This window comes from Simochromis diagramma, unplaced genomic scaffold, assembly GCF_900408965.1.
Source record: "Simochromis diagramma unplaced genomic scaffold, fSimDia1.1 OVJJ01000443.1, whole genome shotgun sequence".
Taxonomy (NCBI): domain Eukaryota; kingdom Metazoa; phylum Chordata; class Actinopteri; order Cichliformes; family Cichlidae; genus Simochromis; species Simochromis diagramma.
The window spans coordinates 713,708-728,666 of NW_024387268.1; the positions used below are offsets into that span (position 1 = coordinate 713,708).

Consider the following 14,959-nt stretch of genomic DNA (forward strand, 5'->3'; position numbering starts at 1 on the left):
CCTGCTGTTTCCTCCTCATGTCCTTACCAGCCATGTCTGCACAATGTTATATCATGAGTAATAATTAAAAAAAAATCTATATACATAAAACACACACATGCACGCACACAGTGACATTTTAGACCTTCTTCAGAATACTGTATATACTATGGGCATCATGGTGCTGATCCAGAATCCTTACATATTTATTACTAGAGCTACAATAATAAAGCAAAGAGGAGGGGGAAGTAATAAATATGAAATAATGTATTTATGATGATTCCATTTGTTTCACTATCCACTCTGTGCAGGGGCAAAGTTTATTACATTTTTAAACCGTAGAGATACAATCATTTTACTGCTGTAAAATCCAAATTTTGTCTTATTTAAAATATAAATCTAATATAATCTGCTTCTTAATGTATGTTCTTTAAAGTATAGCGTGTGTTTTTAATATATTATAATTATAATAATGCATAATTATGTGGACATGCATATTAGATCGTTTTTTAGTGAAATATAATCCCTCCAGAAAGGCAGGAAAAGCCCGGAAACTTACTTTAAAACTAAATATGTTTCTAAATACTTTAAAACTAAATATGTTCCCTAAAACGGTGACAGAGCTACAGACCCATGACAGCCTTACACAGGTAGCCAGCAGCTGTGACCAGCACTACTTGTGCAGTTAATAAAAGGACAGGTAATGTTTGTCGCGCTGTTGCACACACAGCACGCTCGTTTGTTTCAGTTCGTCAGTTGCAACAAGACAGCTTACCAACGTGTACGTAATAAGCTAATACTCCTGGGTGCTACACACTACAGTGTACGCTGTACACCTACTTACTGGTTGTGTCGCATCAGTCTGTGTCTCTGAGTTAACTTGTGTTTCTCCTACAGCTCCGGACCGCTAAAAATGCGCGTGCTCTCTGTGAGCTCGTTCCCGGCTCGTAACCAGCGCGTTCTGCCGTCAAGGGCGATCATTGGTTAAATGTGATCATGTGACTGATGCAAGCCAGATCCTTTTATTTAGCAAAACTGTGATTAATAGTTAAATATTATTGTTGAGGGGCACAGACAGGACTCCGCACGCACACACACATAAAAAAAAAATAATTTTTTTTTAAAAGTTGCCTCAACAAAAGGGCACTTTGGGCACCCATCAGGAAAGGGGCGGGTGCTCAAGCCCCTCTAGCCCCCCCCTCTGCACGTGCCTGCACAGAGCAGAAAAGGACTCCCACTGTCAGATACATTCGATATGTGAAGCATACAGAACAGATAGTGTGTGGAAGATGCTGTCACTGCATTACTGGCTCATGTTTCCTTTGTTTGTGATCACACTAACAGGTCGGTTAAAGCAGGAAGAAGAAATGTCTTTAAAGGATCTGTTTGCTAGAAATCACTGGAACAGGCGCTCACAGTTTAACATCGTCTTTAACAACATTTATCTCTTCCTTTAGGTGTCAGCTGTGATCAACTCACTGCAGTCAAGGATGAAGAGTCCACTGTAGAAGGAAACACTCTCACTCTGTCCTACAGATTCTCTGGACAAGCTAATGTCAACGATTATTTCTTCTGGTATCGACAATATCCTGGAAAACCACCAGAGTTCCTGATCTCTCATTTGGGAAATGGAGATTTATTGAAGCGAGAATTCTCCAGAGTGTCTTTTAAAGTCGTTGATGATCAAAGACAAATAACGATCTCCTCTGCTGCAGTGTCTGACTCTGCTGTGTACTACTGTGCTGTGAGGCCCACAGTGACAGGAAACAGCAAAACTCTGCATAAAAACCTTTGGAGCAAAGACAACAGAATACTCCACAACATCCACTAGAGGGAGCCACACACTGTTACACCTCAGTGCTTTGGTTGGATATAATCCCTTCTTTTCACTCCACTTCACTAGTGTGACATGTGACTCAGTCCACTGTAAATCATTAAGTGCTGTTGTGAGTTTTGTGAGTCTAAAGTAAGCAAGTATAGCAGAAACTAGGTGATTTATTATTTCTCATAAAGAGTTATTCTTGGCCTGATATGAACCATTTAGCAAACTGAGCGTGTTGAGCATCAATTTTTGTGGCTTCAGTTTTACTCTCACAATAACACCTGAAGAAAGAACTTTTCAAACAGCCTGTGTACAGACTGAAAGCTGGGACACCAAGTTCCAAAAAGTTGATTCTGTTCATCTGGACGTTTTCAGTGTGAGAAACGATTCGTCACTCATCCAGGTGACTTCTTCAGTCTCAGCTGACTCTAGGTTTCCTCAACTTTATAAACAGTACATTTGCACAACTGCTGATCAAAGAAATGGCTTTGGGACATCAAGGGTTATACAACAATGTATTTTAGTCCCTTTGCAATCCGGTATCATGAAGCTGTCAGCTGAGGACCTGTAAGGAGTCTGTTTTTCAAATAATGACTCAGACGCTGGTCCAGTTACATGAAAATAGTAATTAGTTACTAATTACTGATTACTTCTCAAAGAAAGTAATCTTGTTACTTTACTGATTACTTATATTCAACAGTAATTAGTTACTTATTACTTAGTTCCTTTTTAAAAACATGATACACAAGCTCAGTACGTAATAAAGAAATAGACCTTTAGCCCATAATCCATCATATAAAACTGAATCAAATGAAAGTCTCTTTCTAAAATTCGTTTTATTAGTATTAATCTTTTAACTTTATGCATCAAGCAAAAATTAAATTATATGCAACAGTCTTTGACTTGAAGAAACGTGTTTAACATTTAAACCTATTTTCTGCACATTCCAGCATAAAATAAAGTTTTGTGTTTACACTTTTTCAAATAGATGCAAGTAAAACACAGCAAAAATAAATAAAATCAAAGATTCAGCAGCACTGAGTCCTGTCGCTCTTAAATCTATTGTCACCTGTTTAGCAGGAGTGGGGCGGGTGGAGGTTTGCCCACAGCAGTCGTGTCAGTGGGGGCATCCGGGTGTCTGTCTGTGAATGTCACATTCCCGTGGCAGCGTGCTCGCTGCTCGCACAGATTTGAAGTTTAATTTTTTGCTGTAGATTCAGTAAAAGGACTCAATGTTACGGTCCCTGATAATGCATTGCTTCAGATGGAGAGACTCTTGAGGGACGGCTGTTATGAGGAAAGCCCAGAAACTTTGTCAGCAGCACGCATCGTTGTGCCTCAACTTTCGATCTTTTACCCAGGCTAATCTGGCATTTTCCTTCCTTGGTTAGGTTTAGGGATTAGAGATCTGATCTAGATTATCACTTTAAATTTGGGACACATCGTCAGTTGTGGACCTTGGATTCATCGGGTGTTTCGGCCATTATCACCAGACACCCTCATCCAAGGAGGCCCTGCCAGGGTTGGTCAGGCCCCGGAGTGTCAGTGGTTTGTGTTAAATTGTTATTTCTCTCCTTCTTTCTTCTGTTTAGTTTCCTACAGTTTATTTTCTATCTATTTCTATCTACTGCAACTGAGAAATAATACTTACCTCTTTAGCATTTATGGAGCCTCACTTCTTCAAAGGGATAGAAAAGGTGATCGAGAGAAGTAAGACAAACGGGACAAGATAGGAGAGAGAAGAGCAGGGGGGGGGCGCCCGGTCTGGCTTCCCACACCTCCCCGCCGGATCGGGCTGTACGCTCTACCTCCCCACTGCCTCCCAAAAAAGGGAAGAAGAGCAGAATATTTATTTTCTCATGGTTAGCTGACTGCCTTAGCTCCCCAAGTGATGTCAGCCCTTTTTAACCATGGCCAGTGACTGCTCCTCTCAGCACTGTTAGCTAGTTCTCTTATAGCCTGCCGTTGCGCCTGTCCTCTGATCCCAGTCTCTCTGAGCAGTTTTGCTGTTGGCCACAAAGCCCCTGCACCCCACTTCCACCGGGCCCACCTTGATCTTCCAGCCTCTGTCCTCTGTCTCAGCTGTTGTTGGCATAGCGCAGCTTCTTACGCTCAAATGCTTCCTCAATTGCTTCCTCCCATGGAAGTTTTCTGCCCACACAGAGTGTACAGTGGACGCTAATATTTTTGTCACTCTTTACAGACTCAAATTCAAAGTAATGCGATTACTTCCACACTTTAAACACTGCGTGTTTGTACTCTCTCCATCACACCATATTATACATGTTGATCTGCACACGTCTGTTGCTGCCACGGACGTCACTGTCATGAGACACATTCACAAACAGAATCACAGTTTAGTAATGCAGCATGGCTACGGGAAAGTAACAGTAATCTAATTACTTTTTTGCAATACTGCTCATCTCTGATGTCCACTTCTCAGCGTGCAACAGGAACTCTGTGCTGTAGAGGGAGTAACACACGGTTGTATTCAATTCAGGTTTATTTATATAGCACCAAACAGTCACCTCAATGGGCTGAACACTGTAAGGTAAAGACCCTACAATGACATCATCATCATCATCATCAACTTTATTTATAAAGCACTTTAAAACAACCACAGCTGACACAAAGTGCTGTACACTGGAACTGTAAAATAAAATTACATGAGATATAAATAAAAACCAAATAAAAGAGTGAAATCATTAATTAAATAACTACTTCAATTACAAGAGAAACTGAGTCTCACTGAGGTTAAAAGCCAAGGAATAAAAGTGGGTTTTAAGACGTGATTTAAAAGTTGAGAGTGAAGGGGCCTCTCTAACGTGCATGGGCAAATTATTCCATAATGTTGGAGCCACGATAGAGAAGGCCCCGCCCCCTCTGAGCTTCCGCCTGGATCTCGGTACCTCCAGGAGCAGCTGGTCAGGTGACCTGAGAGACCGACAGGGTGTGTGGGGATGAAGAAGCTCAGAGAGGTAAGGCGGGGCATTTAAAAACAAACATGAGAATTTTAAAATGAACTCTAAAAGACACAGGCAGCCAGTGCAGAGAGGCTAGCACGGGGTTATATGCTCTCTTTTACGAGTTCCTGTTAGGAGTCGTGCAGCAGCATTTTGAACCAGCTGCAGACGTGAGAGCAACGACTGACTGACCCCCACATAAAGTGAGTTACAGTCCAGGCGGGAAGAAATAAAAGCATGGATCACTGTTTCAAGGTGCTGCCTCGAAAGAAAAGATTTTACTTGTGCCAGTCGCCTTAAATGATAAAAACTGGACTTCACCACTGCTCTGATTTGGTTGTCCAATTTAAAATCACTGTCCAACTTAAAACCAAGGTCAGTAACAACAGATTTAAAATAGACTTCCAGGGATCCCAAATCTACAGAGGAGGACTCACAGGGACCACTGGGTCCAAACACCAACACTGCTGTTTTCTTTTTGTTAAAATTTTAAAAGTTTAGAGCCAACCAAGCTTTAACGTCATCTAGACATGTCAAGAGAGGTTTTATGGAGATGCCATCCTTGTGCTTTAGTGGAAAATAAATTTGGCAGTCATCGGCATAACAATGAAATAAGATCCCATGCCTTCTAAAGAAAGATCCCAGAGGCAATAGATACAGTATAAAGAGCAGTGGCCCTAAAATTGAGCCCTGTGGGACGCCGCATGACAGAGGAGCAGAAGACGATTCGTAACCGAGAAGGCTGACAGAGAAAGTTCTGTCTGACAAATAAGACCTAAACCAATTAAGTGCAGTGCCACCAATACCCACTACATCACTTAATCGAGAAGTTAGAATATTGTGGTCTACGGTGTCAGTGGCAGCAGTTCGGTCGAGCAAGACAAGAACAACATGGTTACCAGAATCACATGCCAGAAGGAGGTCATTAAAAACCCTCAATAATGCAGATTCTGTGCTGTGAAGTGTTTTAAAACCTGATTGAAAAACCTCAAAGATGCCATTACCATCTAGAAAATCTTTCAGATGACTAAAAACGATTTTCTCTAAAACCTTGGAGACTAAAGGCAGCTTGGAAATAGGCCTATAGTTCACTAAAACTGTGTGATCAAGGCCAAGTTTCTTAAGCAGTGGCTGCACTACTGCATGTTTGAAATTTGGAGGAACCATACCAGAAGACAGACTGCTGTTAATAATGTCAAGGACAGACTGCCCTATACCAGGAAAAATTTCTTTAAAGAATCGTGGAGGGAAAGGACCACAAGGGGAACCTGTGGGCTAAAATATGGCGAACCACATCCTCTAAAGTGGAGAGCGTCACAAGCTCAAACTGAGTGAAAACAGCAGTGCAAGGGACAGAGACAGAGGGGTCGGAGTCAGGAGCTGTGATAAGAGCCCTGGTGGTGATGACCTTTTCAATAAAAAGTTCAGAAAATCATTGCAAATCTCAGGAGAAACTTCCAAACGGACATTCAGTGGAGTATTAAGAACAGAGACAGAGAGAAAACCCCAACAATAACATGAACACCTATGAGCAAGCATAGGCAACAGTGGGAAGGAAAAACTCCCTTTTAACAGGAATAAACTTCAAGCAGGAAAAGGCTCAGGGAGGGGCGGTCATCAGGTGAGAGGAGGAAGCCAGGACAAAGTCACGCTGTGGCAGAGAGCCAGAGATTAACAACTAACGATTAAACGCAGAGAAGAGTAAGTTTGTCTCACCAAATACAGTTGGTGTCTTAGAACAAGAACACTGTCAGGAGTTTCAGAAGTTTTCCTGTTGCTCATTTTTAAACTATAATTGAAGCTCTGTGCTGTTAACTTTGTAAACTTCTTTTTGTTGCTCGAACATGTTTCAGTCAGACTGTGTGTGCAGGATGCAGTCGGAGCTCTGCAGGCTCCTCCTTCAGTCTGACCTTCTTGATGATGATAATGATGATGACTGCAGCATCACTGTCAAAGCTTCATCAGCTTGAATGGAAACAGCTCAGCAAGAGGAGGAGCTACAGCAGTGAACATGAAAGGCTTCATTTAGGAGCTGAAGAGCTGCTGTGTTCTCTCTATTGTTCATTCAGTCCAAGAGAAAATCATGTTGCTGCTTTTCATTTGGATGATGATAGTCTCCTTTCAGACTGGTGAGTCATCAAAAGATGGAGTGAGATGTAAAAGGAGATGATGGACATGAAAATATCTGGATGTTGTTTGAATTGATTCACTTTTTATAAACTAAGTTTAAAGATGCAGAAACATGATGGTGAAATATGTCTTTGTTGTTTTCAGGATCCTCTGAGGATTTACTGACACCATCTAAAGATGTAGTGATGAGTTTGGAAGGAGACACTGTGACTCTCTCCTGCAACTATTCAGGCTCTGACACTTACTTCTTTTGGTACAAACAGAAACCTAATTCACATCCAGACTTTCTCATCGCCTACTATTCAAAGCAAACAGAAAAGCTGAAGTTTATACATGACAAAGAAAAACAGCAGTTTCATCTGGAGATCTCCTCTGCTGCAGTGTCTGACTCTGCTGTGTACTACTGTGCTCTGCAGCCCACAGTGACAGGAAACAGCAAAACTCTGTACAAAAACCTTTGGAGCAAAGACAACAGAATACTCCACAACATCCACTAGAGGGAGCCACACACTGTTAAACCTCTGATTCTTGTGTCATTGGACTGATGACAAAGACAACAGAGAAATGAAGCAGTAAAGATCAGAGACAGAGACAGAGCTGCTGTGGAAGCACAAAACTGTTTGATTGGCTGAGCTATTAAACTGGCCCCGCCCACTGAAGTTGAGCTCATCCAATGACATTATTTGTTGGTCATTGTGCTGCAGTGGAAGAACATTGTTCATGTGCTGTCTGTCTGGCTTTAATAACTCCAAAGACATGTTGCTGCACCTCTTTTTGCTTCTATCTCACATTATAGGTGAGTTTAAGAACAGGGATTAAAGTTTAGTTGAAGCTGCTGCATTAAGCAGATATACAGACTGCATTTCACTACTTTTCTTCTTTCTTTTTCCAGGACTAACAGCTGGAGACTCAATCACTCCTCAACAACCTGAAGTCACTGAAACAGAAGGAGAATCTGTCAAACTCACATGTAGCTATGAGACAAGTGCAAGCAGTCTTCTACTTCACTGGTACAGACATGATTCTGACCTTCAGGCTCCTCAGTTTATACTCTGGAAAGGAGCAAGATCATGGAGTGGCAATGAATATATTCCTGATAATCGATATAACTCAGAAACATCACGTACATCAACTACTCTGACCATAGCAGCCCTAACCCTGGCAGACACAGCTCTCTACTACTGTGCTCTACAAACACAGTGATACAAAGTGTAGAAGAGGCTGTACAAAAACCTGAACACAGATATCTGACTACTCTTCAAAGAGGAGGGAAGTGGTATTCAAAGCACAGCTTCATATCAGATGGATTCTGCTAATTCCTGTTTTATCAGAGTCACTGTGGTTACAGCTGCTAATGAAACACTGTGGGAGGATTCACATGAGCAGCAAATCCACATCAACCACAAACCAACTGCAGGAACGTTCAGACATGAAGACATAAAAAATACAAAATTCTAAGTAAACAAACTTTTATTACAGCAATATAAAGGAAAAACTAAATTCACTGCCTGATTTTATCTCAGGACACTAAGGCAGACACAGAGGAAACTGTTTGTGTGAGAAACAAAGTCTTTTCCTGGACTACAATCCAGGATCGAACCATGTTCTCAACAATTGAATGTTGTCCTTCAGCAGTTATACAAACCCAATTCCAAAAAAGTTGGGACTTTGTGTAAAATGGAAATAAAAACAGAATGCACATCTCAGAAACACGTTTTATTCAAAATAGGACAGAAAAAACAAAATGTGGAAAAAACTACACACTCTAAAAAGTGTATTTCAGCAGTAGTTGAAGTTACGTAAAGTTCAGAGTCAGTTTCATTAAGATTTCTGCTTTAGTGGAGCCAGTCTAAATTTGTGGAGTATATCAACTTGTTATTACGTGTTGTTCCCTCAGTACACATGTAACCTGCTATTCTCATTAGAGTCAACCTGCCTCAATTAGGTTTCTCGTGACGCAGTGCGTCTGATGTCATGACGTCTCCGCCTTCTCCAGAATTTTCTACCTGCGGTTGAGAACAACAATTTGAGAGGCACTTGGCTGCAGGCAGGACCTCGTGAACAATTTGGTCAATAAGGTAACGAAGATATTACTTTTTCCATAGTCCTTGAAGGTAAGTCAAATGTAGAACACATATTTTAATATATTAGATATAAAAATATTCCAACTGTATTGTTAAGTGTTTAGTAAATTGACCTGACCAAACCGCTATCATTCAGCCCTGCTAACATTAGCGAAATGTCAGACCTGTTGGTAGTTTGTGCTTGGACATGTAGGTTAAGTTAGTAGTTTGCCGGCGGTACTCTCTTGTTTTAATATCGTAATGCTAGCTTAAAGTTGTGTATTCATGCAGTGTGTCGGTGTTGGCTTACTGTTAGTTATTCATTAGCATTAGCACATTATAGCGGCAAGCTGGACCGCGGTTCTCTTCAGACTACGTTACTTCGGGCGCGCGCATTTATACACGAGTGGTTGTTCGCAGTATGCCTGTCGGCGCGAATAGTTCATGCGGTCACGGCCACGGGTGATGTAGGAGGTAAAGTTTAGCTGTGGTGGCTCCAGGAAGCATGCATTTACTGCCGCTTGCATTGCTTTCAATGTACATTACGTTAAGAAGGCGAGGAGAAAGGGTGCGTGCAGCGCTCGTACACGCACGGATCAGCCGTGTGAGACGGAGATGGTGTGCGGCAGAAAATCAAAATTAGAAATCATAGAAGAAAGTATTACGCTATTGAACACAGAAAATACAGCCATCAGATTTCTTGTAGACCTAGCACACTTCTGGTCTGTGTCTGAATACATATATAAGTACATAGATGCAGATGAACACTGTAAACATGATGAAAGATCGACAGACTAACTCGAACATATCTTTAATCTTTAGGACTTTGGGTAGCGCTTCCTTTCCTTCCTGTCAACCTCTCCAGACGGGTGTCTGCTGATGGCAAAAAGATTACATCACCTCTGCTTGGAACCCTGAACAGTGCCACAACCTTTGGCTTGGTGTCCAATGTGATGCCCCATCGCCACCTTCTGACCTAACTTCTTCTCAGCTCTGTGACTACTTCAAGAGGGGCATTCCTGTGTGGAGGCGTGCCAGGCAGCTCGTTTTACCTGTGAACTTGCGTACTTTCACTTCATCAACAACAAAGGTATGCAAGTTCAAAATAGTAATGTCTCATTTACAGTGTTGGGGAGTAACGGAATACATGTACCGCCGTTACGTATTTAAAATACAAAATATGAGTAACTGTATTCCGTTACAGTTACCGTTTAAAAAGGTGGTATTTAGAGTACAGTTACTTTGTTGAAATAAATGGATTACACTGCGGTACTTTCCTGTTTCATATTGTCGCGGGTCAGGACTGTTTGGGTTTTGTTTGACAGCTACGTTCTGTTGTTCCAGGCTGCAGCGTTACGGTTACCATGGTTACAGGGTGACACGCGCTCTCTTTGCGACTGTGTTTCCTGGATGAGAGAGCACCTTTTTGTTGTTGTTGTTGTTGTGCTAAGCTAAAAGGTAGAGTGTTACAGACATAGCCCTAAAGAATGTAGCCTCATGGGCAGTGTAGTCCGTGCTGCAGGGAGAATGGACTGCCATACACGTTATGGGTCTGTGAGCGCGAGGAGGGAGAAAAAGGAGAGTGGAAAAGTACGAGTTATCATCAAGCAGAAACGGGAGCTGGAAGCATGTAAATATAATAATAACCACTGCAGCCAAGAAGAGTGCCTGACGAGCCCAGTTGTAAGTAAGCTATTAAGACTCGACTGTACGCTTTGTTCGTGTTTTCCTCCGAAACAATAAGTTCCGTTGGAGCAGCCTTTCAACGCCTCTCTCTGTCTCTCGCTAGCAAAGTTGGCCTAGACAACAAAGTAAAGCTATTTTTCGGCTATGAGCCCGACACGGAACCCACGTATTAGCCAGAGGTTCCTTTACTACTGTTCGGAGCCGCGGACCTTCAGTAATAGTAATAAATCACATTCACGTAGTTGTAAACAGCATGATAATATATTAAGTAATCCGAAGTATTCAGAATACGTTACTCTCATTGAGTAACGTAACGGAATACGTTACAAAATACATTTTGGGGCATGTATTCTGTAATCTGTAATGGAATACATTTTAAAAGTAACCTTCCCAACACTGCTCATTTAAACTTAATTCAGTTTTACACTGAACAGGAATCGGCTTTATATATAAAACAATTGCAAAAAAAAAAAATGTACCTATGGGCATTTGGGTTTTGTTTTTAAACTTTTGTTTTGAACTTATCCCTTTAAAATCTAATTAGAGAGGGCTGGCTACATTTGATGAATACATTTTGTGTTTAAATGATTCGCTTTGTGTTGGGCAATGTGGCAAAAAGCTGAGATGAGATCTAGTCTCATATCACCATATTGATATATTGTAATATTGCCCAACTCTCCCTCTGTGTTTTCTCAAATTATTTATATACACCCAGTAAAGCGTGTCTCTTTGTTTCTCCAGTGCTATGCTTCATGTGGAGATGCAAGGACTGTGGGACAACATTAACAAAAAGATCTGAATTGCTCAAACACTACAAACTGATTCATAGGCATTACGGGCGAGGCCACTCATATCCATGCACTTATTTAAATTGTGCATGTAGGTTCAAGACTTGGAACGCCCTACTGAGCCATCTATCAAGAAATCACCCTGCCCAACAAGCAGTCTCCAAAGCTGCGTCCACATTCACTTGCCATATTTGTGGCCATAATCAACTCTCCACAGAAAGAGAATATTTTCAACATATCTATCAGCATCTTAAAAATAAGGAGACTGTAACATGTGTGTTCCAAAACTGTGAATATAAAACCAATGTCTATGAGAACTTCAAAAGTCATAAATACAGAAAACACTCTGGTACAGTGAACACATTTAAGCCTGGAATAAGTTCTGTTGATGAATCTTGTGCCAGTGTTGCCAGTGATATTTCAGATGTGGAAATTATAGAGAGTGATGTAAATTTAAATTCTGCTTTTGACAATGGGTATTCTGAAAACTTAGAGAAGGATATTGAGCTTAAAATTGCTTCAGTGCTCCTTAAGTTGGAACACATCTTTCTTGTGTCTAATGCAGCTGTAGATGAGCTTTTGCAGGAGTTAAACTATTTGATTGGTTCTGTTTCTGTGGCGATTACCCAAAAGACTATTAGCCAAGTATTACAAGACAACGGATGCCAATTTGACCAGTCAGTTGTTGAAAAGCTAGCCAGTGTACTCTGTGAGACAAACCCTGTAAAAAAAGCAATTGGAGATAAAGGTCCACTTTCCAGTCCTTGGAGACGAAAAGCATACTATAAGAGCCACTTTAAAGTAGTGGAACCAGTGGAATATATACTTGACCGAAAAAATAACAAGTCATTCCAATATATTTCAATTTTAAAGTCTTTGCAGCATATTCTTGACTGCCAGACAATCTTGGATCAGGCTGTTAATTTGAATACTGTAGATAATCAGCCTCAAAAAACTTCTGTGCACTACAAAACTATCTTCGATGGTGACTTCTTCCATGAAAATGGACTGTTGTCCAAGCAGGAAAGCATTTCATTGATATTATACATTGATGAATTCGAAATATGTAATCCCCTTGGTACATCACGGAGGAAGCATAAAATTTGTGGATTGTACTGGGTTTTGGGTAATTTGCCACCAGGCTGTAATTCTGCTTTAACCTCAATCTATTTGGCTGCTTTAATCAAAAGTAATGATCTGAAGTGCTATGGGTATGAGAAAGTGTTAAAACCTGTAATTAATGATCTTGTAATTTTGGAACAGAGTGGGATATTTCTGTCAAAGTTGGGCAGAACAGTAAAAGGCACTGTTCAGTGTGTTGTTGTCGACAACCTTGGTGCACACAGTATTGCTGGATTCTTTGAAAATTTCTCAGGGACATACGTATGTAGATTTTGCACTGCAGAAACATCAGAGTTCCAGACTATTGAAGTCAGAAGTGAAGTCTTTACTTTAAGAACAAAAGACATTCATGCAGATCATTTACGAATTATTGAGGAAAACAAATGGCCCAGTTATTATGGTGTGAAATCAAAGTGTATTTTGTCAAAGCACCTCTCACATTTTGATGTTACCACTGGGTTTCCACCTGATGTTGTACATGATCTTTTTGAGGGAATTGTTCCTTTTGAACTTGCGCTTTGCCTCAATTTGTTAATCAAAAAAAGTATTTCACATTATGTACATTGAATGAAGCAATATCATCTTTCAACTTTAAGTGGGCTGACAAAACAAATCGACCTCATCCTGTGGCTCTCAGTTTTGCATCCAAAAAACGTGTAGGAGGGAATGCACACGAGAACTGGAGTCTTATCAGATTTTTGCCTTTGTTCGTTGGGCAGAGTGTACCCTGTGAGGAGCCTGCTTGGCACATCTTAACAGACTTGAAGGACATTGTTGATCTTGTTGTCAGTCCTGTTCATACTGAGGACTCCATTGCATATCTTGGTTTTAAGATCTCCGAGCACAGAATCAAGTTTCAAGAGGTTTTCCCAGATGTTAATCTTAAACCAAAGCACCACTACTTGGAACATTATCCATATTTGATCCGTAAGTTTGGGCCACTGGTTGCACTATGGACTATGCGATTCGAAGCAAAGCATAGTTTTTTTAAAAGAGTTGCAAGGAACATCAGATGCTTCAAAAATGTCCTTCTTTCCCTTTCACAGAGACATCAGTATCAGATTGCATATCATTTGCATGCAATTAGCTTTGCCAAACCCCCACTGGAAGTAACAGATGTTTCCACTGTTCACATTGATGTTCTTAACAAGGACATCTCAAATGCACTGAGACAGAAGTCTCCAGATATGGACAATGTGTGCTTGGCTAAAAGTGTAGCATATAATGGACTAATCTACAAGTGTGGGATGATCTTGATCCACGGCTCACTGGGAGGACTGCCAGAGTTTGGTGAAATCATCCAAATGGTGATACTGCAGGACAAACTAATCTTCATTCTGAAAAAGGCTTAGCGGATGGTATATGGAACACTACAGAGCTTATGATCTCAAAACATCACCAAGCAAAGAAGTGGAACTTGTTGAGCCACAAGAACTGCATGATACCTACACACTGGCAGACTACAAAATTAGAGGGATGCGTCTTGTCACCTTGAAAAGATATGTCCATGTTTAAAGGGTGAGGCCTCAAAATATGATAAAGTATTTTCTTAAGTGGGAAAACAAAACCCAGACCCATACAATACTAATGTGTTCTCAGAACATATTTATTTTATACTGCAAGCCAAAGTGGTGTGATGATGTCATTGGCAATTCATCAGTTATGTCATTTTTTTTAATGCAGGTTGCTGGATTCCAGTCAGTGAATGCTAATCCTATGCTCTCCCCCCTTCTGCTTCTCTTCTCTTTTTCTTCTTTCCTCTCCTTGTTGTCTCCTATATTCTCCTCACCTCCTCTCCTTCTCTCTTCTCTTCAATGTCTCCCATATTCTCGCCATCTCTCTTCTCCTCCCCTCTCCTCTTCGGTTTACCTTCTCTCCTCGCTGCCTCAGCTGATCTCCACCTCTCCTCTTCATTTTCTCCTCCCCTTTCCTCCTCTCTTTGCCTTCTCTCTTTTCCTCTAGTTTGACATTAAATTCTCCTAATTGGAAATGTCAGTGGTTTACATGTTGATCCTCACTAACTGTGCTTGTGCTTTGTTCTCAGACCATCATGGCTGGTTCAACACCTGCAAGACTGAAGGTGATTTTAGGAGAGAACAGCATTGAAAAGCTGACTCTTCCAAATGGCATCCCAGAGTCACTTGAAGACCTTCTCAGCACGATAAAGACTACCTTTGGGTTAAAAGGTAACTTCAGACTGCAATACACGGACCAAGACTTTGACAACGACTTCTTCAATCTGAATTCTACCACCGAACTTCGGAATTTGGGGACAATCAAAGTGATCCACCAGCAAACAAATCCACCTTTGATCAGTGCCGATCAGTCCACTTCATCTCTGTCTCTTTCATTTGAGTCTGATGACGGTATTTCGGTGGCATCAAATGACACAATTATCCTCTCATC

The 14,959-nt window shown here is 41.0% G+C and overlaps 2 protein-coding genes and 1 long non-coding RNA gene across 5 annotated transcripts in view; 2 read left to right on the forward strand and 1 right to left on the reverse strand.

Moving 5' to 3' along the window:
• The window catches only part of LOC120715464 (zinc finger protein 845-like), a 218,014-nt gene that overhangs the window by 164,906 nt on the left and 38,149 nt on the right, over nucleotides 1–14,959 (reverse strand). The window lies entirely within an intron of this gene.
• Nucleotides 1,241–1,667, forward strand: LOC120715518. The gene is made up of 2 exons (XR_005691651.1): nucleotides 1,241–1,323; nucleotides 1,437–1,667. It is a non-coding gene; the product is annotated as an uncharacterized LOC120715518 (long non-coding RNA).
• Nucleotides 8,662–13,125, forward strand: LOC120715482. 3 transcript variants are annotated; one of them, XM_040002509.1, is made up of 3 exons: nucleotides 8,662–9,008; nucleotides 9,780–10,047; nucleotides 11,385–13,125. In XM_040002509.1, the coding sequence occupies exon 3, from the start codon at nucleotides 11,396–11,398 to the stop codon at nucleotides 13,118–13,120; it is 1,725 nt and encodes a 574-aa protein (XP_039858443.1). In that variant the 5' UTR covers nucleotides 8,662–9,008; nucleotides 9,780–10,047; nucleotides 11,385–11,395; the 3' UTR covers nucleotides 13,121–13,125. The 3 variants fall into 3 exon arrangements, with proteins under 3 accessions (XP_039858443.1, XP_039858444.1, XP_039858442.1); XM_040002510.1 differs by having other exon boundaries at nucleotides 8,662–8,972; XM_040002508.1 differs by having other exon boundaries at nucleotides 8,662–10,047.

Coding starts and splice junctions, on each gene's coding strand:
- LOC120715482 (XM_040002508.1), top strand. CDS start 11,396: ATGTGGAGATGCAAGGACTGTGGGACAACATTAACAAAAAGATCTGAA.